Below are 27,480 nucleotides of genomic sequence, written 5' to 3' on the forward strand. Positions count from 1 at the left end.
TACCATGTTGGCTAGGCTGTTTTCGATCTCCTGGGCTCAAGCCATCCACCCACCTCAGCCTCCAAACGTGCTGGGATTACATGTGTGAGTCACTACACCTGGCCAAACAGGGTATTTAAATTAAATCTACAATTAATGTGTTTAGATTTTATTTTTTTGAAAAGGAATCTTCTTTTTTTTTTTTTTTTTTTTTTGAGACAGAGTTTCGCTCTTGTTACCCAGGCTGGAGTGCAATGGCGCAATCTCGGCTCACCGCAACCTCCGCCTCCTGAGTTCAGGCAATTCTCCTGCCTCAGCCTCCTGAGTGGCTGGGATTACAGGCACGCGCCACCATGCCAGGCTAATTTTTTGTATTTTTAGTAGAGACGGGGTTTCACCATGTTGACAGGATGGTCTCGATCTCTTGACCTCGTGATCCACCCGCCTTGGCCTCCCAAAGTGCTGGGATTACAGGCGTGAGCCACCGCGCCGGCAGCCTGGCTAATTTTTAAACATTTTTTGGCTTGGCGCAGTGGCTCGCGCCCGGTCTTGAAAAGGAATCTTGCTCTTATTGCCCAGGCTGGAGTGCAATGGCTCACTGCAACCTGGGCCTCTTGGGTTCAAGCGATTCTCCTGCCTCAGCCTCCCACGTAGCCGAGATTACGGACGTGGTATCCCGGCTAATTTTGTATTTTTAGTAGAGATGGGGTTTTACCATGTTAGTCAGGCTCGTCTCGAACTTCTGACCTCAAGTGATCCACCAGCCTCAGCCTCCCAAAGTGCTGGGATTACAGGCATGAGCCACCACCCCTGCCAAACAGAATATTTAAATTAAAGCCAAAATTAGCTGGTCGAGTTGGCTCACGCCTGTAATTCCAGCACTTTGGGAGGCTGAGGTGGACGGATCACCTGAGGTTGGGAGTTCGAGACCAGCCTGACCAACATGGAGAAACCCTGTCTCTACTAAAAATACAAAATTAGCCAGGCGTGGTGGCGCGTGCCCATAATCCCAGCTACTCGGGAGGCTGAGGCAGGAGAATCACTTGAATCCGCGAAGCAGAGGTTGCGGTGAGCCGAGATTGTGCCCTTGCACTCCAGACTGGGCAACAAGAGCAAAACTCTGTCTCAAAAAAAAAAAAAAAAAAAGGCTGAAATTAATATGTTTAGATTTTAAGACCAACTAGAATATAAGTTTTTAAAATATTTATTTATGAGGCAGAGGCTCACTCTGTTGCCCAGGCTGGACTGCAATGGTGCAGTCTTGGCTAACTGCACCCTCAGCCTCCCAGGTTCAAGCAATTATCCTGCCTCAGCCTCCCGAGTAGCTGAGACTTACAGGCACATGCCACCACACCCAGCTAATTGTGTGTGTGTGTGTGTGTGTGTTTGTTTTAATCTATTTTTGTATTTTTAGTAGAGATGGGGTTTCACCATGTTGGCCAGGCTGGTCTTGAATTCCTGACCTCGTGATCTGCCTGCCTTGGCCTCCCAAAGTGCTGGCATTACAGGTCCAGTCTTGAAATATAACATTTTGCAAAAGGATTACTGAGTACCTACTGTGTGTCATTCACTTAGGTTAGAGAGACAGTATTACTTCCTAGATTAGTTAATTCCAGATCAAAATATGTCTAGGGGGCTGCGCCAGGTGGCTCACACCCGTAATCCCAGTACTTTGGGAGGCTGAGGCAGGAGGATTGCTTGAGCCTGAGAGATGGAGGATGCAGCGAGCTATGCTCGTACCACTGTACTCCAGCTTGGGCTGGAGTGAGTAAGACGCTGTCTTAAAAAAAAAAAAAAAAAAAAAATCTAGGACTCAGCGAATGACTAGACTAAAGCGCACATTTTGCTGGGATTTATCTTTTGATTCTGCATGGTTTCTAATATTTATCAGGAGTTAAACATCCTTTTATGGAATAACTGCATCTAGGCAGGCCTATGTATAAGCAAAGAAAAAGTCTTCGAAGAGGAAACACACGAATCGCTCGCTTTAGGCAGTGCCTTGAAAAGTGCCTTCAGCAGCCTGAAGTTCTAAGAGCTTTCCAGGTGTGGGAAGGTGTACGGGTTTTCTGCGATTACTTCTCTGAGCATGAACGGAAGTCACCCTTTGTGCCTTGTGCGGTGATTTTAATGACAGGTGTCACATATAGAACAGAGTAATCTATTTACATTCTGTTCTTCTCGATGCACTCACAAGCGGGTAACTAGGTACAAGAAAATAAAGACGTTATTCAAAGAAGTCTGACGGCAACCGAAACGTCTCATCTTCCCATAATAAAGATGGCGGCGCCTTGAAGTAAGCTACAAGCTACAACCACTTCCGTGTTTCCCTTGCGCCCTGGTCCAAGATGGCGGATGAGGCCACGCGACGTGTTGTGTCTGAGATTCCGGTGCTGAAGACAAATGCCGGACCCCGAGATCGGGAGTTATGGGTGCAGCGACTGAAGGAGGAATATCAGTCCCTTATTCGGGTCAGTTGTGTTTCTACTGTCTAACGCGTAGCGGAAGGGTTGCGGGAAATCAGGTGTCCTCAATAATAGGCTCCGTGTGGAAGCTGCTTCCGGTTTTTAAGTTTCATGCCCAAATTATAGAAATGGGACGATTGCGGGGCTGGGGGATTAAGCAGGGATGGTGGGGAAAGGGCAAAAAAGACTCAGGTGAGGTGCACAGTGGGGCCAGACCTTGCGGCTAAAAGCAGCAGTTATTTTTGGGATGCGCCTCCCCGGAAGGTGAGGTGTCTCCAGGCTCCAGGTGTTTGTTCACCTGGATGTAGGAGAGGTGGTCAAAAATCCTCAGGGCGCTAAGCCCCTGTCCGCATCTCTCTGCTCCCTCCTTCACTTTTGCAAACCACGTTAGGGCTGAAAATTCAAGTAGGTGTTAACTACACAGAGTTGGGAAGTTTAGCTCATAGTTAGAAACGGGTGGTCTTCTCACCTAATCTCTCTACTGTGGGAGGATAAAAAAGTTTGTCTTTTTGTAGTCGTTTCGGTCTGCTTCAAAGGCCAGCAGTTCTAATTCTCCTACCTCATGTAGTCATTCACTTAAAAAAAAATTACTGTACATACAGAACCTAGGGAGAAGATACCAAGCCGAATAAGGTAGAACTTACTGAGGTAGACAAAACCAGATAACTAGAATACAGCGTTTAAGTGGAGGAAGACGGAGACAGATAGGGACAGATGTAAAGCGAGAAATGGCTAGGATGTTTTGAGAGCATGAGGGGAGATACCCAGCTTGCATTTGATCACGGAAGGCTTCCTGGAAGAGGAAGAGGTAATGCTTGAGCTGAAACTTAAGGAGTAAACATAAGTTAACCTGATAAAACGTAAGAGTGGAAAGACATTCAAGGCAAAAGGAACAGCATGAGCAAAGGCAATAGGCTCTACAAATGGCACAGGCATGATGTGTTTGAAGAAACAAAGTAGCTCTGAGTTGTTAGAGCATCAAATGTGAGGTAGGCAATGGTAGACAAAGCTAGGAGACAGGTTTGCACGCTTTAATTTTCTCTTGGAGGCTTTGGGATGGCGTTAAAGGATTTTAAGCTGAGGAATAACATGGCCAGATTTGCGTTTAGGTCAGTTGCATTGGCAATAAGGGGAAAATAGAATTGACAGGGACAAGATTGAAGGCAGGAGACAAGTTAGGAGGCTGTCATTAATCTCAGCAAAACAAAAGGCAATCTAAATTAGGCAGTTGTAGTGAGACTAGAGAGAAGAGGTAGATTTGAAGAATATTCAGAAGGTAGAATCAGAACGATATCATTGATTAGTAAAGTAAGGGATAGGGAGGGTCAGGGATGATTCCCAGGTTTTTCCTTGGGTGAATGCTAACACTACCACTTGAAATTGGTAATTCAGAAAGTGTATCCGAAGGAATATTATAAATTCCAGATGGAAATGCTGAGTTTGAAGTATCTGTGAAATGAAGGTCGAAATTTCAAAATACAGTTGGATACTAGAGTCTGAAGTTCTGAGGAAAGACCTAGACTAAAGATAAAAATCTGGGAGTCAGGGGCCGGGCGCGGTGGCTCAAGCCTGTAATCCCAGCACTTTGGGAGGCCGAGGCAGGTGGATCACGAGGTCAAGAGATTGAGACCATCCTGGTCAACAAGGTGAAACCCCGTCTCTACTAAAAATACAAAAATTAGCTGGGCATGGTGGTGTGCGCCTGTAGGCCCAGCTACTCGGGAGGCTGAGGCAGGAGGACTGCTTGAACCCAGAAGGTGGAGGTTGCGGTGAGCCGAGATTGTGCCATTGCACTCCAGTCTGGGTAACAACAGCGAAACTCCGTCTCAAAAAAAAAAAAAAAAAAAAAATCTGGGAGTCATTAGCATGTGGGTGCTAGTTATAAACAGGACTATATGAAGCCAGAAGGAAGGGAGTCACTCAAGGAAGGGGTCTACTGTTATGAGTTGCGGGATGAGGGCAGACACTATCAGTAGTGAGTGGAGAATCTAGATGGTATCTTCAGGTCTTTTGTGCTTGCTAAATTGAGTGGTGGAACCCAAACATTGTATTCTCTGTTATGGACAAACCCCCACTTACCAGTATAACCTTGTCTTCAGCTTTGTTAGAAAAATTAGATAAACATATTAAAGAAAAGTAACCCCACACTTTTCTTTCGAGAGGGGGACTGCCCTTGACCCCAACTCCTCTCTCAAAGAACCTCATTCTCTGCTTCCAGTATGTGGAGAACAACAAGAATGCTGACAACGATTGGTTCCGACTGGAGTCCAACAAGGAAGGGACTCGGTAGGTACAGTCTCTTGGGAGGTGTGGGGTAGGAGTCTTATATGACTTAGGCAATTTGGTATCCTAGTGCTCACTACCAAAGCTGCCCTGTCTCATGTCAGCTGTCTCCCCTCCCACAGCTCCAGAGTTCCCCAGTTCCCATTCAATGAGTCTTCCAGGCTGGTGGCCTAAGCAAAGATGTCATTTGAGTATTGGAAGAGTAGGCAAATTAGACTGAGGTTTGGTCTTTGTTACAGGTGGTTTGGAAAATGCTGGTATATCCATGACCTCCTGAAATACGAGTTTGACATCGAGTTTGACGTGAGTGTGATGGAGTGGAACTATGAAAGTTAGTAGAAGGGGAGGGATTAGATGATTGGTAACAAGCTAACCTTTCTTGAAGGGACCAAAGAAAACTTTAAAAATGGGAGGGAAAAGCTGAGGTTTGAGGCAAGCATAAATTACAGTTACTCATCTCCCTGTCCAGAATCCTGGTATGGACATGCTGCTTGGGGAGTTTGCTTAACATTTCAGTTTAATCAAGAAATATGTATGTCTGATTAGATTAGTCCCTCTCAATCCTGATTCTGTTTGATTAAGGCTTTATAATCTCTCCAGATTCCTATCACGTATCCTACTACTGCCCCAGAAATTGCAGTCCCTGAGCTTGATGGAAAGACAGCAAAGATGTACAGGTAGGACTGAATAGGAAATGGCAAGGGGTCAAAGAAGGCCTTAAGCAAGAACTTTGTGGGGGGAGGGAGAGCAACCTGAAGAATAGCTAACGGATGCTTGGCTTGATGTTTGGGTGATGGGATGATCTATGCGTTAAATCACCATGGCAGATTTTTACCTATGTAACAAACCTGCACATGTACCCCTGAACTTATAAAGCTGTAAGAAGAAAAAAGGAAGAACTACTGAGACCAGCTCAACCATAGAGACCCCCACCCAGGTGGTGCTGAAGGAATTAAGAAGCAGACACCCAGATAGAACAGCAAAGTGGGACTATCCAGGGGGCCAGCAGCTTTCCGAGCTGAGAGCCTCTGGGGGCTGACAGCATTGTGGGCTGAACCTCAAGCAGATGCTGACTCATGTATTTATTCTCTCTGAATAGGTGATTATTATTAACAAACAGGTGTTCTGTGTTTTTTCATAGAACCAAGATAAACTAGGTAGGCAGCTGGTGGCTGCTTACCACTGATCAAGGACAAACCAGAAAGTATTCTCCACGAGGGATCCATCGGGGCAGGGTCACATAGCCCCCGCTTAAAGAATTGTTTTAACCTATGTATGATATTCATCTACTGTCTTGCCATTTTGGAATGCCCCAAGTAGTTTTCTACTTGGGCTGGCGTAGGGGGGAGGTGGCTAGGTTTTCCTTGCCATCGTTCTTTCTAGCAAACATTATATTCTATCATTCATTCAGCAACTCTCAACAAAGAACTTTGGAGGCAGAGATTTTGCCAGGGTCTGCTGGCCTAGTAGGGTGCCAGGCTCTCCTCTTCTGAGCCTAGGCAAACTACTTAGCTGACCTTGTTCTTAATTCTGATCAATAGGAGTCTTCCTATGCCCCCAAGAGGCTGCTGTGCTTTATGGTAAACTTTGCATGTCTTCTCCTCCCACAACAGCGTGGGAGCTGTCTTCTCTCTCTCTCTCTAATAAATAGCTTACACACACACACAAACCTTTGCATGTCAATATCTTCTATGTGTCCCTCTCATAGGGGTGGAAAAATATGCCTGACGGATCACTTCAAACCTTTGTGGGCCAGGAACGTGCCCAAATTTGGACTAGCTCATCTCATGGCTCTGGGGGTAAGTTTTGTGTATTTGGTATAAGAGGAAGAAGAGGGGCTTAGGCCCTGAGCAGTACAGGAAAAGCAGCTAAGAGTAAAAGGAGTAACAGTGTCGTCCCTTAAGCATGTCTCCAGGAGGGAGCTCCTAATGGAACAAGAAGCACTAACCGGTTGTAATCTCACACGATTTTCCTTGTATTGCAGCTGGGTCCGTGGCTGGCAGTGGAAATCCCTGATCTGATTCAGAAGGGTGTCATCCAACACAAAGAGAAATGCAACTAAGGAAGGATCAAGCCACTGAGGCAGGGCAGAGGGACCTTTGAGAAGCTGTGATCCTGTTTTCCTGTGCATCACACTTAACTCATCTAACTACTTCCCCGAACACCCTCCACCTCTAGTTGTTACTAAGTAGCTGCAGCAGGCATTGCTGGGGGAGAAGCAAACACCAAACAGTATCGCTACTTAGTTTCTAAGGCTGCACAGGGAAGGGAAAGACTGGGGTTTGGAAAATCTAGAGGCAATTTATATTCGCCCAAGGTGGAGCAACATGCGATCATGGAGGCATAGGGAGTAACTGAAATTGAGTACATAGTCTTTCTGGTTTCTGGAGATAACAATAAAAGCTGCATCCTCTGGTAGCCTGTGGTTCTCATTGGGAGCTGTTAAGAGAGGGCAAGTGGGCTAAAACTTGAGACACATGAACAGCTACGCTGGGTTGGGCAGAGGGAGTCGAAGAGGATGCTCTTGTCAGGAGAGGGGAATGAAATGTTGACTGTTCTCCCTGCTGCTCAGATCTACCTTTGTCGTTTAGTGGTGATCCATGCTTCACCCTGTGTTAGCCTGCAAGAAATGGTTTGGCAGGGCTAGCACTTCTCGCCTTCCAGGGATCTTCCCATCCCTCTGTGAAGTGGTAATGCTTCTCCACTGGTCTGCGGGCTGGACCCAGGCCGGCAGCTTGCCACACTTGCACCCCTGCTGTTTGGGAAGGATCTGTGCTGTAAGCCTCCTGGCCATACTACGACGGTCAGATCTCCATCCCTATGGCCTATAGGATGGGGCGACGGCACCCTATACCTCAGGGACTTGCTTTGGAGTCATGGATTAAAGCCCACTCTGGACAAGGTTGAGAACTAGCGGCCCTAAACTTGGCCGCGTTTCCTTGGTGTCGATCGCGGAGCCTTGGAGGCGGGCTCACGCAAGCGCCAAGGGGCCGGGTGGGAGGAGTTCGAGTGTGGATGCGCAGGCGCTTTGAGAGCCGGTGAAGCCGGTGGCCGGTGGCCGGGCGGGACCAACAAAGATGGCGGCGGCCCCTGCGGCGGGAGCGATCTGGGCAACGGCTGCGGCTAAAGCTGCAGCCGAGCCCACGGGGGCGCTGCACGGGGGTAGTAGGGGGTGGCCCTGAGCTGCACCTGGCCCCGGCTGGCCTCTCCCGCCGCCTCACCGGGGGACAGGTACGGGCCGGGGCGTTATGGCATGGCGGGGTGTGGGGGGGCGCAGAGGGAAGACTGCTCCAGACCCGAGAGGACACTCTCCACAAAGGCGCGTGGGGCCCGGTGGGACCTGGGAGAACTGGGCTGGAGGGACAGCATCCCTGGACCTCGGAGAATACCCCGCCGGATTCCGTAGCCAATCAGCGGCCTCGGCCTTTCTGCCCTCGAGGGGGGCGGACCCGGCTAAAGCCCTGCTGTGGTGGGAGAGGTGCAGAGATTAAGGGTCTAGGAGTTGTTCGTCCTCCAACCCCGATCACTGCCCCTGAACCTCGACACAATGTCGGAGGTCGAAGATGGGGGAGGGAATGGATCGTAAGTCACCCATTTAGTCTGCTTCATTTAGCAGCCCAAAGGGGCAGGGATTTGAGGATGGAGGGCTATCTTTGGGGCTGTTATTCTTGCATCTGCACTATCATTTGGTTGGAGATCTTAAGTGACTCGAGGCACATCCTACTTTATTAGCCAGGTGTGGGGTCCCATGTTATGTTAGAGCCCAGATAGAAGTTATCACTGGATTTTCAGTAAAGCTGTATTCTGCAGGCAGGGGACGGGAGTATAGAAAGGGTCAAAGCCATGGGCTGCTATCTTTCCTTCATTCGTTTACCCCATAGATACTAAGTATTTATACCAAACACAATGCCAGGTATTGGGGATATGATGGCTGATTCAGTAGACCTGGTTCCTGCCCTTAGTGCATATACTGCTCCCCACTTTTGTTGATGTGGTAGTGGTGATGACTGAGCCAATCTAATGTGGAAAGTGTGAGGACAGCAAAATATTGGGTATGGAATGGGGCAAAGCAATAAGGGAAAATTAGTGTGGCAGGGTGCAGTACAGTAGCCTGTTCCTGTTTCCTCCCATGTTCAAATGCTGACACTCTCTTCTCCTCCCAGGTCCAGTCTGTGGTGTCCACAATGCCCCAGGCCTCTGAGCACCGCCTGGGCCGGACCCGAGAGCCACCTGTTAATATCCAGCCCCGAGTGGGATCCAAGCTACCATTTGCCCCCAGGGCCCGCAGCAAGGAGCGCAGAAACCCAGCCTCTGGGCCAAACCCCATGTTACGACCTCTGCCTCCCCGGCCAGGTCCCCCTGATGAACGGCTCAAGAAACTGGAGCTGGGACGGGGACGTACCTCAGGCCCTCGTCCCAGAGGCCCCCTTCGAGCAGATCATGGGGTTCCCCTGCCTGGCTCACCACCCCCAACTGTGGCTTTGCCTCTCCCATCTCGGACCAACTTAACCCGTTCCAAGTCTGTGAGCAGTGGGGACTTGCGTCCGATGGGGATTGCCTTGGGAGGGCACCGTGGCACCGGAGAGCTTGGGGCTGCGCTGAGCCGCTTGGCCCTCCGGCCTGAGCCACCCACTTTGAGACGTAGCACTTCTCTCCGCCGCCTAGGGGGCTTTCCTGGACCCCCAACCCTGTTCAGCATACGGACAGAGCCCCCTGCTTCCCATGGCTCCTTCCACATGATATCCGCCCGGTCCTCTGAGCCTTTCTACTCTGATGACAAGATGGTGAGGACTTGACAGCTCATATGGCCTTCATGACCATGTTCCTCTATGCTTTTCTGCCATCCTCTGCCTTTCCTGTCCCCATTTCCTTCAAGTTCCTTTCTCATACCCTTGAGCCTCCCAGACCCTTTTCTGGGTTGTTGGTGACCCCAGCATGGTGTGCTGTTTCAGTCCCCAGGGAATTAGCCCAACTATTTAGAATTCTTCTTTGGGTTCGCAGGCCCTTCCTTTCCCTTGCTGTATCTTATCTGCTGGGACTCTGCCTGGGCCTAATTAATCTCTGGAGCTAAAGAGAGGCGGGCTCAGAACATCTTAGCAAATGTGGTTTTACATTTTCTGAGCTAAGTAAGCTAGGCTGATTGCAATTGGAGTCAGCAGGAGAAAGGGCAAGAAGGGGCCACGGGGGCAGGAGGGGGTTTTGGGGGCAGAAAGGTGGGAGTGGTGAGCAGCTGGGCAACCATGCCAGTTCTTGGGGAGTTGCCCCAGGAGCTGCAACGTCGGCTAGCTGAGCAGAGGAGTAAGTGGGCAACAGGTGGGACAGCCATGGCTGAGTCCGTGGTACATTCAGCTGTGATGGGCTTACTGCTCATGACCAGTGAGGTAGGGAGACTAGAATACCTAGTGAGGGGAAAAGGGTAGAGTTTGGGGATGGAACATGCATGGGATGAGGGAGGCAGTGGACAGCATGCTGTTGAAAAGATAAAGTGCCAGCTAGGATATATAGGAACTTGCCGATTGTACTCTGACCTTCCAGGCTCATCACACACTGCTTCTAGGCTCTGGTCATGTTGGCCTTCGAAACCTGGGAAACACGGTGAGAGTCATTCTCCTATCTTTCCTCTCTAAAAGGAATGTGAAATGGTGCTGGGGCTGGGGAAAACCCGCAAGCTTGGGGAAGGCATGTGGAAGGAGAGCTCTGAAGCTCTTTTAAGGCTTCCAGGGCAATGGTCTGGAGAGACAACAGCAGTGTCCCTGCTGCTCCCCAGTGCTTCTTGAATGCTGTGCTGCAATGTCTGAGCAGCACTCGACCTCTTCGGGACTTCTGTCTGAGAAGGGACTTCCGGCAAGAGGTGCCTGGAGGAGGCCGAGCCCAAGAGCTCACTGAAGGTGGGGCAACAATTCCTGCTCCCTCTGTTCAAGTCCCTTTTTCCCCAACCACTTGCAGGTCCATCTGCCAGTGCTGCTGGCCCCCAGCCCTTAAATCTGGCAGTTGTATCTACTTTTCCCAGTGCCTACTTTCCTAAAGGTTGTTTTCGCCCTCTTAGCCACCTGTTGCTTGCCTCTTCCAGACATTAATCTCCATTTCCCTTCCCCACTCATATCCCAACAGCCTTTGCAGATGTGATTGGTGCCCTCTGGCACCCTGACTCCTGCGAAGCTGTGAATCCTACTCGATTCCGAGCTGTCTTCCAGAAATATGTTCCCTCCTTCTCTGGATACAGGTGGGAGAGCTGGAGGCTATGGGGTTTCTCTCTGGCCATGTCTAGGGGTAGGGCCAAGCAAGGGCCTTGACAGCACTGTTCTGAGCCTTGTGTTCTTTATCCAGGAGGTGGGGACTGATATCTGGGCAGGGAATAGTGTCTGTGGACTAGGAGGGGGGTCAGTTGCCCATACTCTTTACCTGGCTGTAGCCAACAGGATGCCCAAGAGTTCCTGAAGCTCCTCATGGAGCGGCTGCACCTTGAAATCAACCGCCGAGGCCGACGGGCTCCACCAATCCTTGCCAGCGGTCCAGCTCCCTCTCCACCCTGCCGAGGAGGGGCTCTGCTAGAAGAACCTGACTTAAGGTAAGGGTCACTCCCCCTACCTCCTCTCCCCAGTAGTTTATCCACAGCATTCACATTTCATAGAACTGAACTAGTCAAGATCGAAGATTTAGGGTCCAGGGAAACCCTTTAGTACAGAATATAGTGTGAAAAGCTCTTCTAAGAAATGGAAGGAAGGAAGAGGGGGAGTCTAAGGGGAGCAGATGGAGGCAGATCATGCTAGGGATGTCACCAAATAGAAGGAGAAGGGGATAATTAATTTACAAGTAGAGGATGACAGCATATTCTTTCCTTGTATACATTCCTTTCTTTTCCTCTCACCTTGGATTTCCCTAGAAAGTTCACTGAGGCATTATTTCTTTGACTTTTCCTTGAGATTTAGGGAAGGAGCAGGGGTGTGGGTGGGGTATAGGGCTTTGTGGGTTGTTTCGGTGGGTGTTGGGGGTGCCCAGTGTTCCCACTGTCTCATGGGTGCTTCCTACTTCCCTTGATCTGTGGTAGTGATGATGACCGAGCCAACCTAATGTGGAAACGTTACCTGGAGCGAGAGGACAGCAAGATTGTGGGTATGGAACGGGGCAAAGCAATGAGGGAACATTAGTGTGTGAGGCGGTACAGGCTTGAGGGGAGGAAATCGATACTATCAAGGGGTATGGGAATGAGACTGGATGATGCAAATGTTGTGTGAAGAGTTGGTTAGAGTGTTGGTAGTGGGAAAGGGGCAGGAAGAGATGGAAATCAAGAAATCATCTCATGGCATCCAACAATGACTTTTTCTCCTGTCCCTGTGCTTCTATCTAGACCTGTTTGTGGGCCAGTTGAAAAGTTGTCTCAAGTGCCAGGCCTGTGGGTATCGCTCCACGACCTTCGAGGTTTTTTGTGACCTGTCCCTGCCCATCCCCAAGGTGGGATTCCAGAGGATTCCAGGGTGGATAGGACAAGGGCTCGGTGACCCAAGCCTACCCACCCCAAAATGTGGGAGGGAACCCTGTGGGTCTCTGGAGCAGAACTGAAGCCTGGATTGATTGAGAAGAGTTGGAAAAGGAAATTCAGAACATGTTGACCCTTTCTTCCCCTTTTTCCCCAGAAAGGATTTGCTGGGGGCAAGGTGTCTCTGCGGGATTGTTTCAACCTTTTCACCAAGGAAGAAGAGCTAGAGTCGGAGAATGCCCCAGTATGTGGAGGTTCACAAGGGTTATATTATAGTAAGGGTGGGAGACCTGGGGGGACTCCATGTGAATAAAAGGGATTGCATGATGCCTTAGTATGGGGAATAATATTTCCGTATCTGGATTTATGTAGGAGTCTCAGACACATTCTAGTACTCCTGGGGCAAAGGGGAGAGGCCGAGAGGATCTGGCCATAATTGGGAGCACACGGAATGGATTGGGGTGTCAGAAAAGCCAATTGAGGTTAGGATCACATTAACCCAACACTGTTTGCCATTTATTCAGGTGTGTGACCGATGTCGGCAGAAAACTCGAAGTACCAAAAAGTTGACAGTACAAAGATTCCCCCGGATCCTTGTGCTCCATATCCTAATCTTCATATTCTTCTCTTAGGATACCTCCCATACATTCTCTTTCCTCACTCTCCATGTTTCCAGAGAATTGAATTTTCCCTAGGAAATGCCTACCACCCACCTTTCCACAGGCCACTCTGCGTGTGTGTTGGGAGGGGGGAAAGAACAGCCTTCAGGACAGAAGTCCCCCTCAGAGGCCCTCTGCCTCCCAAATGCTCCTTAACCAGGGCTTAGATCTGAATCGATTTTCTGCCTCCCGAGGCTCCATCAAGAAAAGTTCAGTAGGTGTAGACTTTCCACTGCAACGACTGAGCCTAGGGGACTTTGCCAGTGACAAAGCCGGTGAGTCTGGTGGGGAAGGTTCTAAGGAGCTGAAGGAGTGGGGGCACAGCTCTGATTTTAGAACTTGATCATCTCCAACCTCGCAGGAAGTCCTGTATACCAGCTGTATGCCCTTTGCAACCACTCAGGCAGCGTCCACTATGGCCACTACACAGCCCTGTGCCGGTGCCAGACTGGTTGGCATGTCTACAATGACTCTCGGTGAGAACAGCCTCCTGTTTACATCCTGCCCCATTCCCACTGCAGCCCTGACACTCTCCCCTTCTGTGAAGCCCCAGGAGAGCAGAGTGCCAGGTGAAAGGAGAGGTGGAGGTCTTGCCTGATCTCTTCCTGGATGCTCTGATGTAGGGAGGAGGGGGTAAACTGGAATGACTACAACCTGTTCCCCATCTCCTTTTTCCTAGTGTCTCCCCTGTCAGTGAAAACCAGGTGGCATCCAGCGAGGGCTACGTGCTGTTCTACCAACTGATGCAGGAGCCACCCCGGTGCCTGTGATGCCCTCTCTAAGCCCTGGCACCTGTGAAGTCCTTTAAACACCCTTAAGCCCCAGGCTCCCCATTTACCTCAGAGACGTCTATTTTTGTGTCTTTTTAATCGGGGAGGGGGGAGGGGGTGGTCGTAGCTCCATTATTTTTTTTAATAAAAAGTACCCTTCCACCTGGAGGCTCCCTTGTCTCCCAGCCCCATGTACAGAGCTCACCAAGCCCTTGCCCATGTACAGCCCCCAGACCCTCTGCAATTTCACTTTTTGTGAATAAATTTATTAAGAAAAAAATGACGTGCTTATTTGTATTTTTGCTTAGGGGGTGAAACAGGACTGGGCTAAATTGGAGGCTTCCTGGGACCCAGTTCCCTCTGTAACAGGTGGGGGCGCTCTTAGAGCCGAGGGGGAAGGTTTCGGGGATGGTGCTGGACCCGGACCTGTGCGCCCCAGCAGCGAAGGTTAAGTACTGGGAGGAAAAGAGGGAAGGTACACTTGAGTGAGGCTGCCAGGAGGCCTGAACTAGAGTGCAAGCTCTGGGGCGACGGGTTTGGTGGGCGATGGGGACTGACACTGTTGACAAACACGGTACGTTGCCGGGCGGCCCTAGCTCCCGCAGGCTCGGTCTGTTGCTAACATCAAGGAGCTGTTTATGGAACCGCCTCCCCGTGGACCGGTCTCCAGTGTCCCTATCTACTCTCCCTAGAACCAAGCTTCTGGGGCCTTCCCTCCAGGGTTGTCACCCTAGCTGGGCGTACGAAGCTTGCTGGGGAACGCTAACTCCCCAGCGCTCGCCGCAGCGGCCCTAGGGAGCGTAGCGCCGGGTACTGCCGCTCACTTCCAGCTTGACGCTGACGCGGTTAACCTCCGGCTCTTCCAGCGGCCGTCGCCTCTCCTTTGCCAGTTCAGTGTTTTCATTGGTGAACGTAATCCGGGACCTTCCAGCGCTCGCCAATCCCGAAGTAGGAGTGATAGGGTCAGGCGCGTGCCGCGAGAATAGAGTGGACGGAAAGTCGGAGAGACCGAAAGGGTTGGGGGTGGGAGTAGCGGATTTGAAGCACTTGTTGGCCTAGCGAGGCGTGGGAAGCAGAGCGCATACTCAGGCGTGCTGCCCGCCGCCCGAGTCCTGCGAGGGCAGATAGCTAGGGTGTAGCCCTTATCTGCACCCAGAGGAGCGCCGGCGGGGTACGGTGCTAGGACCTCGACCTCCTCTCTCATTTTCTCTCATCCCTACCTCTTGTGGGTGAGTCCTGGCCCCTGGACGGGGACCTCACTGTTCCACCAGCCCATCCGTGCACGCATAGTTTCCCCTAAGCAGTGAGTGGCCGGGGGTAGAACTCAAAATCCGCGGGGCTTCTGGAGCGCAGGGGCTTCCCCGATCTGCCTGTCCATATCGCCCGCTTTCCCCTAGGTTTCCCCATGGGCCGGACCGTGGTCGTGCTGGGCGGAGGCATCAGCGGCTTGGCCGCCAGTTACCACCTGAGCCGGGCCCCCTGTCCCCCTAAGGTGAGTGCTCCACTCGTGCCAGAGGGAACTTCATTTAATACCCTTTTCCCATTTCCATCAGAAGCTAGATGGATCCTGGCCCGCCGAATGTGCCTCTTCCCCTCCCTTCCTGACCTCTCAACGGCGGCTGCAGGAGGTGCTGCAGTGTCTCTCTTGTCGCCAGGTGGTCCTGGTGGAGAGCAGTGAGCGTCTGGGAGGCTGGATTCGCTCCGTTCGAGGACCGAATGGCGCTATTTTTGAGCTTGGACCTCGGGGAATTAGGCCAGCGGGAGCCCTAGGGGCCCGGACCTTGCTCCTGGTGAGAGGCTTGTGGGTGTCCAGGAGAGGCTGTGGAGGGGCTTTAACTGGGGAATAGAGTTTAGGAGAGGAAGTATGTTTGGTGGGTCAGACCTTCCCTTAGTTTCTCCTCTTCTGAGGGCATGTGGAGAGCAGGTTTCTGAGCTTGGCTTGGATTCAGAAGTGCTGCCTGTCCGGGGAGACCACCCAGCTGCCCAGAACAGGTTCCTCTACGTGGGCGGTGCCCTACATGCCTTACCCACTGGCCTCAGGTAACATCAACACCTCCTTGCTGTACCCCTTTTGCTGTGCCCTCATCCTCATATGCCTTCCATATATTTCTTTATCTCCCTGTCAGCCTTCCCAGCAAAAGGGAGCCAAATGAGTGAAAATGACCCTAGCTCCTGGACTGGGGAGGTATGTCAGGAGCCTCTCCCTCATTATGCCTTTCTCCATGCAGGGGGCTACTTCGCCCTTCACCCCCGTTTACCAAACCTCTGTTTTGGGCTGGACTGAGGGAGCTGACTAAGCCCCGGGGCAAAGAGCCTGATGAGACTGTGCACAGTTTTGCCCAGCGCCGCCTTGGACCTGAGGTGACACCTGCTCAGATACCCCAAACCTCTTCCCTCCTAAACCAGCTTCAGGGCTCTCCATTTGAACCTACCGCCTAGGGGCTCTTCTGGATCACTTGGGGATGCCCTCTTCTCTTCGTACCACACCCCTCCATCCCCAAAACTCATTATTGGGAGTGAAGGCCTTCACTTCCATCCTTCTGTCATAGTGTGAATGTCCCCCAACCCAAACCCTATCCCACCCCCATTCCCTACCAAATAGGGGCTGTGGAAATGAGTCAGTGCAGATTATTCTTTGGCTCCTCAGTCCCAGTCTCACCCTCAAGGTGGCGTCTCTAGCCATGGACAGTCTCTGCCGTGGAGTGTTTGCAGGCAATAGCCGTGAGCTCAGTATCAGATCCTGCTTTCCCAGTCTTTTCCAAGCTGAGCAAACCCATCGTTCCGTATTACTGGGCCTACTGCTGGGGCCAGGTGAGGGGGATTGGTTCAAAGGGTGAAGATATTAAGGACTGCCAAAGTGAGGGACGGGGGACAAGGGGTGCTATTCAATGATTTTTTTTTTTGACGGAGTTTTGCTTTGCCTCCCAGGCTGGAGTGCAGCGGTGCAATCTCAGATCCGCTCACTGCAACCTCTGCCTCCCAGGTTCAAGCAATTCTCCTGCCTCCGCCTCTTAAGTTGCTGGAATTACAAACATGTGCCACCATGCCCAGCTAATCTTTGTATTTCTTTTGTAGAGAAGGAGTTTCACTATGTTGGCCAGGCTGGTCTCGAACTCCTGACTTCAAGTGATCCACCTGCCTCAGCCTCCTAAAGTGCTGGGATTACAGGCGTGAGCCACCACATCCAGCCTCGATGATTCTTTTTTTGTTTGTTTGAGGCTGAGTCTCACTCTGTCACCTGGGCTGGAGTGCAGTGGCGCCATCTTGGCACACTGCCACCTCTGCCTCCCAGGTTCAATCGATTCTCCTGCCTCAGCCTCCTAAGTAGCTGGGATTACAGGCACCCACCACTACCCCCAGCTAATTTTTTGTATTTTTAGTAGACACAGGGTTTCACCATGTTGGCCAGGCTGATCTCAAACTCCTGACCTTATGATTCACCTGCATAGGCCTCCCAAAGTGCTGGGATTACAGGCATGAGCCACCATGCCCAGACCCTCGATGATACTTCTTTGCTTCCTCTGCAGGGCGGACCCCACAGCCAGACTCAGCACTTATTCGCCAGGCCTCGGCTGAGCGCTGGAGCCAGTGGTCACTTCGTGGAGGTCTAGAGATGTTGCCTCAGGCCCTTGAAACCCACCTGACTAGTAGGGGGGTCACTGTTCTCAGAGGCCAACCAGTCTGTGGGCTCAGCATCCAGGCAGAAGGGCGCTGGAAGGTAGGGGAACCTCTGGAGTGTAATGAACCTGTCAATGCTTCCATCTTTATCTGAGTTAACTAGGCCAGGGCCAATAGAACTGGAATTCCTCATTGTTTTCGTGCCTTAGAAGCTACTTAGACATGGGCTACCCCAGAATCCTAGGCCCTATTTGTGAATCTTTGTCAAAGACCCTATGCAAGTCTGTAGATAGAAGTAGTACTTATAAGTGGCTTAGAGTTAGGGGAAAGAACCCAGCTTTGCTGGGCATGGTGGCTCATGCCTGTAATCCCAGCACTTTGGGAGGCCGAGGCAGGCAGATCACCTGAGATCAGGAGTTTGAGACCAGCCTGACCAACATGGAGAAACCCTGTCTCTACTAAAAATACAAAAAAATTAGCCGGGTATGGTAACACATGCCTGTAATCCCATCAACTCAGGAGGCTAAGACAGGAGAATTGCTTGAACCTGGGAGGCAGAGGTTGTGGTGAGCCAAGATCATGCCATTGCACTCCAGCCTGGGCAACAACAGCAAAAGTCTGTCTCAAAAAAAAAAAAGAACCCAGCTTTACTGAACATTTTAGAACAGCCACACTGGCCTGTCTGGTCCACTTCCTGGAGTCCACAGAGGAGTGATTTTTGTGAAGTCTGCACAGTCACCCAACCTCTTCATCTTGGGTCAGAATGCAGTCTTCCCGGCCACATGGGTGCCTGGGAAACTGAGAGTGAGGCACCAGAAATCTCTTTTCACTCATCAAATTCTCATTTTCTGGGTCTCTCAAATGTTTTCATTCTCTCAGGTATCTCTAGGGGACAGCAGTCTGAAGGCTGACCACATTATTAGTGCCATTCCAGCTTCAGGTAATGGGATAGCCACCTTCCCCTTCGCTTACCCCTACCAGCGAGAGGCAAAAGCTGTACCTTCTGGGGCCAGCAGGACCACACCATGCCCCTGAACTGATTATCTCTATGGGAGTCTAATCCCAAAGAAGACTGACAACTGTAGTGGGAATGCCTCCTGAATCAGGCCTCTGCCTTACCTCTAGTGCTCAGCAAGCTGCTACCTGCTGAGGCTGCACCTCTGGCTCGTGCCCTGAGTGCCATCACTGCTGTGTCTGTAGCTGTGGTAAATCTGCAGTACCGAGGAGCTCATCTACCTGTCCAGGTATGATAAAGAAGGGAAGGAGAGGCTCAATGCAGCGGTTCACACCTGTAATCCCAGCACTTTGGGAGGCCAAGGTGGGTGGATCACGAGGTCAGGAGTTTGAGACCAGCCTAGCCAACATGGTGAAACCCCATCTCTATGAAAAATATAAAAATTAACCAGGTGTGGTAGCACACAACTGTAATCCCAGCTACTCAGGAGGCTGAGGCAGGAGAATCCCTTGAACCTGGGAGGTGGAAGTTGCAGTGAGCTGAGATTGTGGCATTGCAGTCCAGCCTGGGTGACATAGCAAGACCTTGTTTCCCCCCCGCCCTGCCCCCGGCAAAAAAAGGAGGAGAGACAGGCTCAGCTAGAGCCCTTTCCTTCTGACCCATGAATGTCCTTCTCTCTAGGGATTTGGACACTTGGTGCCATCTTCAGAAGATCCAGGCGTCCTGGGAATTGTGTATGACTCAGTTGCTTTCCCTGAGCAGGATGGGAGCCCCCCTGGCCTCAGAGTGACTGTGAGAGGAGGAAACTTTGTCTAGTGGCATTTCCAGAGGGCTCCTCTGTGCTCTAGTATAGGCAAGGCCAAGACTGATCAGTGCTATATTCCCTCCCTAGGTGATGCTGGGAGGTTCCTGGTTACAGACGCTGGAGGCCAGTGGCTGTGTCTTATCTCAGGAGCTGTTTCAACAGCGGGCACAGGAAGCAGCTGCCACACAATTAGGACTGAAGGAGCTGCCGAGTCACTGCTTGGTCCATCTACACAAGGTAAGTTGGGATAAACTTCCCTCAACTCTCCGTTGAAGGCCTTGAAGACAGGGACTGGAACATTTGCCACTGTGTCAGCCAAGGCCTGGGGCATCAATAATAAACTTTCCCTGCATCCTCTCTTCTCAGAACTGCATCCCCCAGTATACACTGGGTCACTGGCAAAAACTAGGTAAGTTGGGAAAATAGCTGGGTTGAGGAGGGCCAAGGGCATCAGGCCCCTAGCTATAACATTCCTTTCATGCTTTCCTTCCAGAGTCAGCGAGGCAATTCCTGGCCGCTCACAGGTTGCCCCTGGCTCTGGCTGGAGCCTCCTATGAGGGGGTTGCTGTTAATGACTGTATAGAGAGTGGGCGCCAGGCAGCAGTCAGTGTCGTGGGCACAGAACCTAACAGCTGATTTCCAACTCTCACTCATGGAAATAAAAGTTGCTGGAGCTTGGCTTGGTCTGGCTGTTCTATCACCTATAGGCATAAAAACGTAGGGGTGAGCAAAGAGGCAAAGTGTGCCTGGGATACAGAAAGCAGAAGCAGATGCGAGACAAAGTCCTTTATTAGAAAATATATCAAAATCCCAGCCCCCTGAGCCAGGACCAGAAGAGGGAGCTATTCCAGCATGGGCAGAAAATGCCCAGGGAGGGGCTTCCTTCACCAAACTACTTCCCAGGAACCATAAATAGAATAAATATTCACAGAGGTCCCAGGAGAAGCCAGATCACTCTTCTCTCCATGAAGAGGAAGGGGCTTGGGGTCCAGCCCTGCTCCTGCCCTAGGGGCAGGGACTCCCAGGAATCATCACATAAAATCATGACATCAAGGATTCACAGTCATAAACCCTACAGGAGACCCTAGAAAGAGGGGTCCCCCCTAGGTCTAGAGGAGCCCAGCTCCAGTCCAGCAGTGCGGAGAGACCCCTGCCCCCTAGCACGGCACCAGAGTTCAGTTCCCCCACAGCCCTCTGAGAACAGTGAGGAGCTGAGGGTGGGGAGAATACAACCCTGTGAATTCGGTTTCATGATTAAGGTAGGCAGGAAGGAGGAGTCAGTGTGAACCTCGGAGGGCTGTGTGGTTGGCAGTAGGTGGAGGCCCAGGCCTGGCTGGGGGCTGGCGTTGCAGCATCTCTTGACGGAAGGCTTGGGAGGAACCAGGTGGGTAACGGGGCCCAGAGGGAGCCCGAGGACCCCGAGGGTCAGTCCCAATGTCTGCTGTGATGTTGGTATAAAGAGGACCCAGCTCTCGAGCCAGCAATCTGTATGTCAGTGAGTTCATCCCGTCTTGCGTCCAGGAATTCTGGGTACGGACCAGGAGGTCAAATCTGAGGGTTAGAAGTTGGAGACTAAGACACAGAAAGGAAGAGCCAGAAATCTAGGGACTTTTAGGAGTTTCCTGGCTAGGATCCAGTTACAATTCCCAGGCAGTCCTTCCTTCCTTCCTACCTGTGGGGATTTTCCTCGTTGCCCTTATCTCCTCGGTGCTTCACCATCTTATAGTGCCCTACAGATGTGGGGGGCCGAGAGATCTTCATCCCAGCCAGGCGCACCCTGTGGGAAAAGTGAGGGGATCATGGAGGATCCAGAGTGGAAGAAAGCAAAGAAGGGATTCCATGTTTCTGTACACAACAAACAACCATTGCTCAGTAAGACAAAAAAAAAAAAAAGAGTCCAGGGCTGAAGTCAAACAGAAAGAAGGAAACGGGTGAAGAGAATGTAAACGCTGGATGTATCCAAATCCTCAGGGCCCAGTGCCAGTCACCCTGGAGCTTTTAAACAGTTGGCAAAGGTAGGTTTGCACCTCCTCCCTGGCTTCCTAAATGGCTCCTAGGAGCTGCCCTTGCAGTCTAGGAAGGACACAGAGAGAGAGGCCATTCTGTCAAAAGGATAAGAAAAGACTGGGAGTTGCAGACCCAAGCTCAGCAATTCCTATTTAGAACAGTGACTGAGCTACCCCAAATTCTCTCCCACATCCCCCATGTTAAGAAAAAGGTAGGCCAGGTGCAGTGGCTCACACCTGCAGTTCTGGCACTTTTGGATGCCAAGGCAGAAGGATCACTTAAGGCCAAGAGTTTAAGGCCAGCCTGGGAAAATAATGAGACCCTGTCTCTAAGGGAGGAAAAAAAAAAACCCTCAAAAGAGGCCAGGCACGGTGGCTCATGCCTGTAATCCCAGCACTTTGGGAGGCCGAGGCAGGTGGATCACCTGAGGTCAGGAGTTCAAGACCAGCCTGATCAACATGATGAAACCCCATCTCTACTAAAAATACAAAGTTAGCTGGGCGTGGTGGTGAATGCCTGTAATCCCAAATACTGGGGAGGCTGAGGCAGGAGAATCATTTGAACCCAGGAATCGGAGGTTGCAGTGAGCTGAGACCTCGCCGTTGCACTACGGCCTGGGCAACAAGAGCGAAACTGTCTCAAAAAAAAAAAAAAAGAAAAGAAAAGGGTAGAACCAGGTAATCAGGGCCTTGAAAGAAACAAAATCCACCTCTGACACACACAAGCATGGAGTGCAGATGGCCTGGGAAGGAACTAGAAGAATATTTATATATATTTACAATTCACAGGGTGCTTCATACAGAGGATGAGAATTCAGAGATGTCATCACAGAGGACACAGGGGTAGGGGAGGCAATTGGTCCTGCATACCAAGCCCAAATATTCATACCACAGACATGAAATTGGGAAGGTCAGAATGTTTCACATGCTTAAAATGAGTTGGCCCTGTGCCAACAGCAAAGGCCTTTTACAAAATGATTCTGGGATACAATGGAGCAGAGTCCCTCTCTCCTAACCCCACAGGAAGTGGTCTGGCTGGAACCCTAGCAAAGGCAAGACTAAACTGTCTCTGGGCCGCTTTCCAGCCTTGGAATCCAGTGATACCATTTCCTATTGATCTTAGGTCCTTTCCCAAGAACAAACTAACAGGAGACTGAGGGATGACACAATGGGCAGCAGCATGCAAGCCTGACCTGGGTATCCTGGAAAGACTAAGGGAAATAAATGGGCTCAGTGCAAGACCAGGGACCTAAAGGTTGTGTTGAAGGACTATGGCCAGAGGCGGTCTTAGAGGACAGGAATCCAGACTGAGCTCAGGTGGGAGGGGGTGGCAGGAAGTCTGACCTGGTAGCAATGTCATCATCCTCACCACCCCAGCCCCAGTATTCATTGGGGAAGCCATTCATCTTCAGGTACTGGTCAGGAGTAAGCGCCGAGACTCCTCCGAAGTACTGGGGGTACGGGAGGCTGGGGAGAGAAAGATCCTTGCATGCCACAAGTCTTCTGGGGAGACATCCCCTACCACAATCCGCTTGGCTCTCCTCCTTCCACTGGACAATGGGCTTCCCTGTTTCCCAGCACCCTTCCATGCCCTCTACCTGTATCCAAACTTGTTCATAGCAACAGCAACATGGCGGGGTCCCCGGGGGTCACACACATACAGATTGTGGTCATTTTCTGGCAAGAGGTCCACATCATGCAAGAACAGGCAGTCCCACTCTTCATCACGCAAGGCCTCTCGCACCCCAACATTCAGCAGCTTTGCCCTGTTAAATGTTCCATTTCCAGCCTGGAAGATAATGGAGGGGGACCAGACTATGTCTGTAGGTGGCATGGAGAAGAGGGGGCTAAAGAATAAAAGTAGAAAGAAGGAAATCAAAGTGGGGCGGAGGGAAAGGAGAATGAAAAAGAAAGACTATCTTTTTATTTTTCCATTTAGTCATTTGCCAGATCTAGCTTGTGTATTGGTATGGGCCTGATACTTAGATGCTGCTGTCTAGTGTTTAATCTTGACAACAATGGTGTGGTGCGGAACAGCTGGTGTAGTAGTTATCTTCTGCTCATGCCTCATCTTAGACGGTTAAGTTTCTTGCTCAGAGTCATATATGTAACAAATGACAGAACTAGAATTTTAGCCCTATTGTGTCCAATTCTAAATATGCACAAGGCATTCAACAAAGGAAAAAATCACAGAAAAGTGTAGGACAGTGGGAACAACCTAAGCAGATTAAGGAGAGGTATGGGACTAACAGATTTGGAAGAGCAGTGCCAGGTGCCTCTCCGCACTCGATAGTCTGGCCTTCTTAAAATTATTCTAGGGACCCATTAGATGTGAGTGGCATGGCATGTGCTTGAGGAGTCCTTAGAAGAAAGTCAAAATGAAGTGGAGATTGGGGGTACCTGGTGGATGACATAGATGCCATAGGCAAGCTGCTGGCGCTGCAAGAATGGGTGCAGGTGGTAGAGCAGCAGGCGCAGGTGGTGCTCCCGGGCACGATGGGGCACAATGATGGCTGTCCGGGAGCGGGGCTCACACCCTGCAGGGCGGTACCGGCCCCCTGGTTCTACCCGGGGATTCCGCTCCACAATCTCTGCCAGTGATGGCACTGGGCTAAAGGACACCGACACAGGACCCACTGTTGGGAAGGAATGGCAAGTAGAGGGATCAGAGGGGTAAAGAGAAAAGAATCAAACTAGGGTCTGGAAATACTTCTGGCACTGGCAGTCTGGTTCGGGGGTTTAGTTCTTAGCGCTCACTCAGAAATCTCACATGCCTTGATTGCCCTTCATTGGGACAGCTCTACAAAGGCTGGAAGGTGCAGGATCCTTACCTACCCTACTTTTCTCATTTTAGGGTTGCATAACTTTCTCCTGTCTCACAGGGTTGGAAGCTACAGTTGAAGGCTGGAGAGAACAAGACTTGCAACTAATTAAACCAGGGCTCATCTACAAGGAAAACAATTCCTAGCCTGGGGCAGGAAAAGTCCATAAAGGGGCAGGCAGTGTAGGGTGGCTCATGCCTGTAATTCCAGCGCTTTGGAAGGCTGAGGCAGGTGGAACACAAGGTCAGGAGCTCAAGACCAGCTTGGCCAAGGTAGTGAAACTCCGTTTCTACTAAAGATACAAAAATTAGCTGGGCATAGTGGTGCCCGCCTATAATCGCAGCTACTCAGGAGGCTGAGGCAGGAGAATTGCTTGAACCTGGGAGGTGAAGGTTGCAGTCAGCTGAGATTGCGCTACTGCGCTCCAGTCTGGGTGACAGAGCGAGACTGGGTCTCAAAAACAAAAAAAAAAGTGGAAACGCAACAGTCTAATCTAAACTCTGAATTCAGAGTCCATTCTATCTCAACCTCAGCCTATCTTCAGAGTCCATTATCCTCTTCTAAGTCCCACTCCTGCCACTTCATGCCTCCCTATCCCCAAGCCTCCTGTTCCCACACCTTTGTCCTTCCTTTCACAACCTCCTTCCTCCTGCACTTACCTAAGAGAGGAGATCGTTCTGGACAGTAGGGCAGATCTTGAGGAGCTGGAGGACCCCCTGGGGCCCCAGGCAGGTGACTGAGGTTACTGTAGACATCACGAGGATGAGAATAGTCAAATGTTGGCCCCTGATCTCGGCCAAATAGGGCACTGAGACTTCGGAAGCCCCCCAGTGACAGGTACATCATGACAGCCAGCTGGGAGCCCACAAGCAGGGCCAGCGTGCAGGGCCGCTCCAGCAGCCTCCGCAACATCCTGGGGGTGAGATCTAGGAAGGGAAAGGGGAATTCTAGGGGTAGGCAGGAAGAGAGCAAGCCAGCAGAGAGGTCAGTGGGTAGGGATGAAGGTGGTGACAGGGGTAAAGAGGAAAAAGAGGCAGAGAACAAAGTCACAGAAGGGAGCACACAGGTGCACAGTCATGCAAGGAAACAAAATAGAATGTAACCACCAGTATCCCTACCACCTGTCACTTCAGCCCAAGTTTCACTCTCTTCTACCTCCCCCCAAACCACTCCTACCATCTACTGTCAGTCCTCACCCCCAAGAATGTTTACATCATTCAAGTCTCATGTTCATTTCAGAAGTCTCTAGAATACCCCTCTTCCCATTTTAGAGGGGAAGATATAGACTCACCTAGGTTCAAGCTGTCTTCTTGGCGATCATGGGGGCTCCAGGGGGTCCCGGGGGGACAGAGATGTGAGGCATTATCTAAAATTGGAAATGTCACAGAGGGCAGAGAAAGGCTCCATCTAGCACTCCAGCAGCAAATCTGGGACCAGCTGGAACAGAAGTGGTAAAGGATAACTAGACACTTGCACCGCCAGAGATCAGGATCAGGGTGAAGCCGGTTTCCCAGCAGGTGAAGTGAAGCAAAGTGGTTGGAAAGGAAGGGGAGGAGCAGGAGATGGTAGGTCCCTTGCCTCTCTCCCGTGCTACTCTGCAATGACAGTGTCAGGTTCATACTTAATCACCCCCGTACCTCCATCCCAACACGATAGACTTGTTTGGGGAGTGGGGATAGGGCAGCTAATGGAAACAGTTTTCCCCCAGACCAAGAACCCGTTCAAGTGACGACAGGGTCATGACAGGACCGTGGAATGGACTAAGGAGTACCCAGGGTGAAGTAGGAAACAGGCTCCTTCCGTTCTTCCTGGGCACCAGCTCCTCAGGTGCAGGGACCATGACCACCTGGGAGCTGAAAGCAGACAGCCCCGGAGCTCGGCGGAGAGTAGGGTGTGGATGGCGTCCTCTACCTTTTTTTTACCTTTCCCCCGTTCTGGGGGGTTGGGAGGAGGGTTACTGCTGAAGAGAGGGGAGAGGAAGAGCAGGGGCAGAGACAGTCGGGGTTGGTGGAAGGGCTCACCTGGAGGGGCGTGGTCCGCGCTATACAGGGGGTTAAAACCCAGCTCTTTCGGAGCACGCCCATCCCATCCCAGTCTCTAGCTTTTGCCCTACCTTGCAACGTGAGCCCGCCTGGCCCCCGTCCTTACTTCCACCTGGGACCCCGTCCCTGCTCAGGCTCGTCTCCAGGCATTACTCAAACTTCTCACCCTCTCGACTGCCCGAACCTTTATCCCAGACCTCCGTCCCCACGCGTCCTCAGTGTACATACCCGGTCTTTTGCTGCCTGTCGTCACCGCCACCCCGGCAGCCGGGCAAGCATCACTGCCGCCATCTTGGAAGCGGGCGCCGCGGAGGCGGAGCCTCGCGTCATGGGGCGTGGCCTCGGGGCGGAGCAACCCGGGCTGTGGAGGCACAAGGTCTGAGGTACCGCGTGGCCGGGGGCTGGTGCGGGAGCGGCGCCGGAGAGTGTCCGCTTCGAACACGTCGTAGGCTACCCCTTGGGGAGCGGGAGGGGGAGCGGGAGCTCACGTGCACTCCGCAGACTGCTAGTGGGATTTCATTTCCTGCCCCTCAAATTTATAAAAGCAGAAGCTCAAGCCCTTCCTTTTCCTCTGGGCCGAGACTGATCAAGAGGCTAGTGAGCCGGTTTCTGGTGCTCCCGCTGACCTCATTATCACCCTGGGGTTTGCTGAGCCCTCTCCCAGTGTCGGTGGCACCCCCTGCAGCCTAGTGCCACTTAGTATCAATTGTTCCTCACGCAGGCTACAGCGTTGCGGACTGCTCTAGCGCATTTTTGTATTCCCATGGTATCTCGCAGGCCTGGAAATAAAAAAAACGATTAGTTAATAAAACAATGAAACATTGAATGTGGAGGGAAAGGCAGAGTATTCTTTAAAGTAAAATTGTGTTTCCCCAAATATGAGAGTAAAAATGGATGCTCCGTTAATATGTAATATGTTTACCTTATGACAAACACTCCCCCCAGTATACATTGTGTTCCTTTGAAGCAGATGTTCACGCTGAAGAAACAATCAAAGACTTGAATAACTCACAGAATCTGCCTCAGAAAGCCCATGATATTGTGTATCTTGTATGGAGGGAGGGATGTAAACAATATAATGTGATAAATATGCTGGCCTACAAGTGGCAACTCGTTCATACACAGAGATGCCAGAAAGGTTTCCCAGAAGTGAAGGCTAACGGGGAAATCTGAAGGACTTATCTGTAGTATATCCTTCTGCTTTAAAGAGTCTGTTTTCATGGAAGTTATTTTACAATTCAGTATAGGTAACTGATCTGTATGCAAATTCTGTCCTGTAGAGGTTCAATTAACCTGCTACTCCCCACATTGTGGGGAAAAAAAGGCAGCTTGGAGCTGGGCACTGTGTTCACGCCTGTAATCCCAGCACTTTGGGAGGCCTAGGAGGGTGGATCGCTTGAGGTCAAGAGTTTGGGAACAGCCTGGCCTACATGGTGAAATCCTGTCTCTACTAAAAATACAAAAATTAGCTGGGCATGATGGCACATGTCTGTAATTCCAGCTACTTGGGAGGTTGAGGCAGGAGAATCACCTGAACCTGGGAGGTGGAGGTTGTAATGAGCAGAGATCTAGATGCTACACTCCAGCCTGGGTGACAAGAGT

At 51.1% G+C, this 27,480-nt stretch overlaps 4 protein-coding genes across 13 annotated transcripts; 3 read left to right on the forward strand and 1 right to left on the reverse strand.

Moving 5' to 3' along the window:
* The first annotated feature begins 2,309 nt into the window (after positions 1-2,309).
* UFC1 (ubiquitin-fold modifier conjugating enzyme 1) lies at positions 2,310-7,142 on the forward strand. Its single transcript, XM_002760186.6, has 6 exons — positions 2,310-2,447; positions 4,660-4,727; positions 4,964-5,027; positions 5,325-5,401; positions 6,433-6,523; positions 6,709-7,142. Exons 1-6 carry the CDS (start codon positions 2,325-2,327, stop codon positions 6,784-6,786), a joined length of 501 nt encoding a protein of 166 aa, XP_002760232.1. The 5' UTR covers positions 2,310-2,324; the 3' UTR covers positions 6,787-7,142.
* A 635-nt stretch (positions 7,143-7,777) lies between these two features.
* Positions 7,778-13,914, forward strand: USP21 (ubiquitin specific peptidase 21). Its single transcript, XM_017966407.3, has 13 exons — positions 7,778-7,955; positions 8,888-9,508; positions 10,260-10,319; positions 10,492-10,612; positions 10,836-10,947; positions 11,137-11,292; positions 11,773-11,837; positions 12,073-12,176; positions 12,359-12,445; positions 12,726-12,804; positions 13,028-13,135; positions 13,222-13,336; positions 13,540-13,914. The coding sequence occupies exons 2-13, from the start codon at positions 8,909-8,911 to the stop codon at positions 13,628-13,630; spliced, it is 1,698 nt and encodes a 565-aa protein (XP_017821896.1). The 5' UTR covers positions 7,778-7,955; positions 8,888-8,908; the 3' UTR covers positions 13,631-13,914.
* A 99-nt stretch (positions 13,915-14,013) lies between these two features.
* PPOX (protoporphyrinogen oxidase) lies at positions 14,014-19,686 on the forward strand. Of its 7 annotated transcripts, none has more exons than XM_035279417.2 (13): positions 14,014-14,077; positions 15,028-15,122; positions 15,286-15,420; positions 15,555-15,670; positions 15,859-15,991; positions 16,297-16,441; positions 17,158-17,348; positions 18,128-18,188; positions 18,374-18,492; positions 18,885-18,995; positions 19,096-19,245; positions 19,375-19,417; positions 19,502-19,686. In XM_035279417.2, the coding sequence occupies exons 2-13, from the start codon at positions 15,036-15,038 to the stop codon at positions 19,642-19,644; spliced, it is 1,434 nt and encodes a 477-aa protein (XP_035135308.1). In that variant the 5' UTR covers positions 14,014-14,077; positions 15,028-15,035; the 3' UTR covers positions 19,645-19,686. The 7 variants fall into 7 exon arrangements, with proteins under 7 accessions (XP_035135308.1, XP_078212246.1, XP_078212248.1 ...); XM_078356120.1 differs by lacking the exon at positions 14,014-14,077 and adding an exon at positions 14,641-14,859 and having other exon boundaries at positions 15,539-15,670; positions 16,278-16,441; XM_078356122.1 differs by lacking the exon at positions 14,014-14,077 and adding an exon at positions 14,641-14,859 and having other exon boundaries at positions 15,539-15,670.
* Positions 19,687-19,779: 93 nt separating this feature from the next.
* On the reverse strand, positions 19,780-26,191 carry B4GALT3 (beta-1,4-galactosyltransferase 3). Of its 4 annotated transcripts, none has more exons than XM_078356124.1 (9): positions 26,107-26,191; positions 25,608-25,796; positions 25,128-25,273; positions 24,496-24,762; positions 23,415-23,650; positions 22,613-22,803; positions 22,359-22,481; positions 20,681-20,785; positions 19,780-20,559 (listed from the first exon to the last, which is right to left on the reverse strand). In XM_078356124.1, the coding sequence occupies exons 4-9, from the start codon at positions 24,746-24,748 to the stop codon at positions 20,286-20,288; spliced, it is 1,182 nt and encodes a 393-aa protein (XP_078212250.1). In that variant the 5' UTR covers positions 24,749-24,762; positions 25,128-25,273; positions 25,608-25,796; positions 26,107-26,191; the 3' UTR covers positions 19,780-20,285. The 4 variants fall into 4 exon arrangements, with proteins under 4 accessions (XP_078212250.1, XP_035135317.1, XP_002760238.2 ...); XM_035279426.3 differs by having other exon boundaries at positions 24,496-24,783; XM_002760192.7 differs by lacking the exon at positions 25,608-25,796.
* Between the last annotated feature and the right edge of the window lie 1,289 nt (positions 26,192-27,480).

Source organism: Callithrix jacchus, chromosome 18 (assembly GCF_049354715.1).
Source record: "Callithrix jacchus isolate 240 chromosome 18, calJac240_pri, whole genome shotgun sequence".
NCBI lineage: Eukaryota > Metazoa > Chordata > Mammalia > Primates > Cebidae > Callithrix > Callithrix jacchus.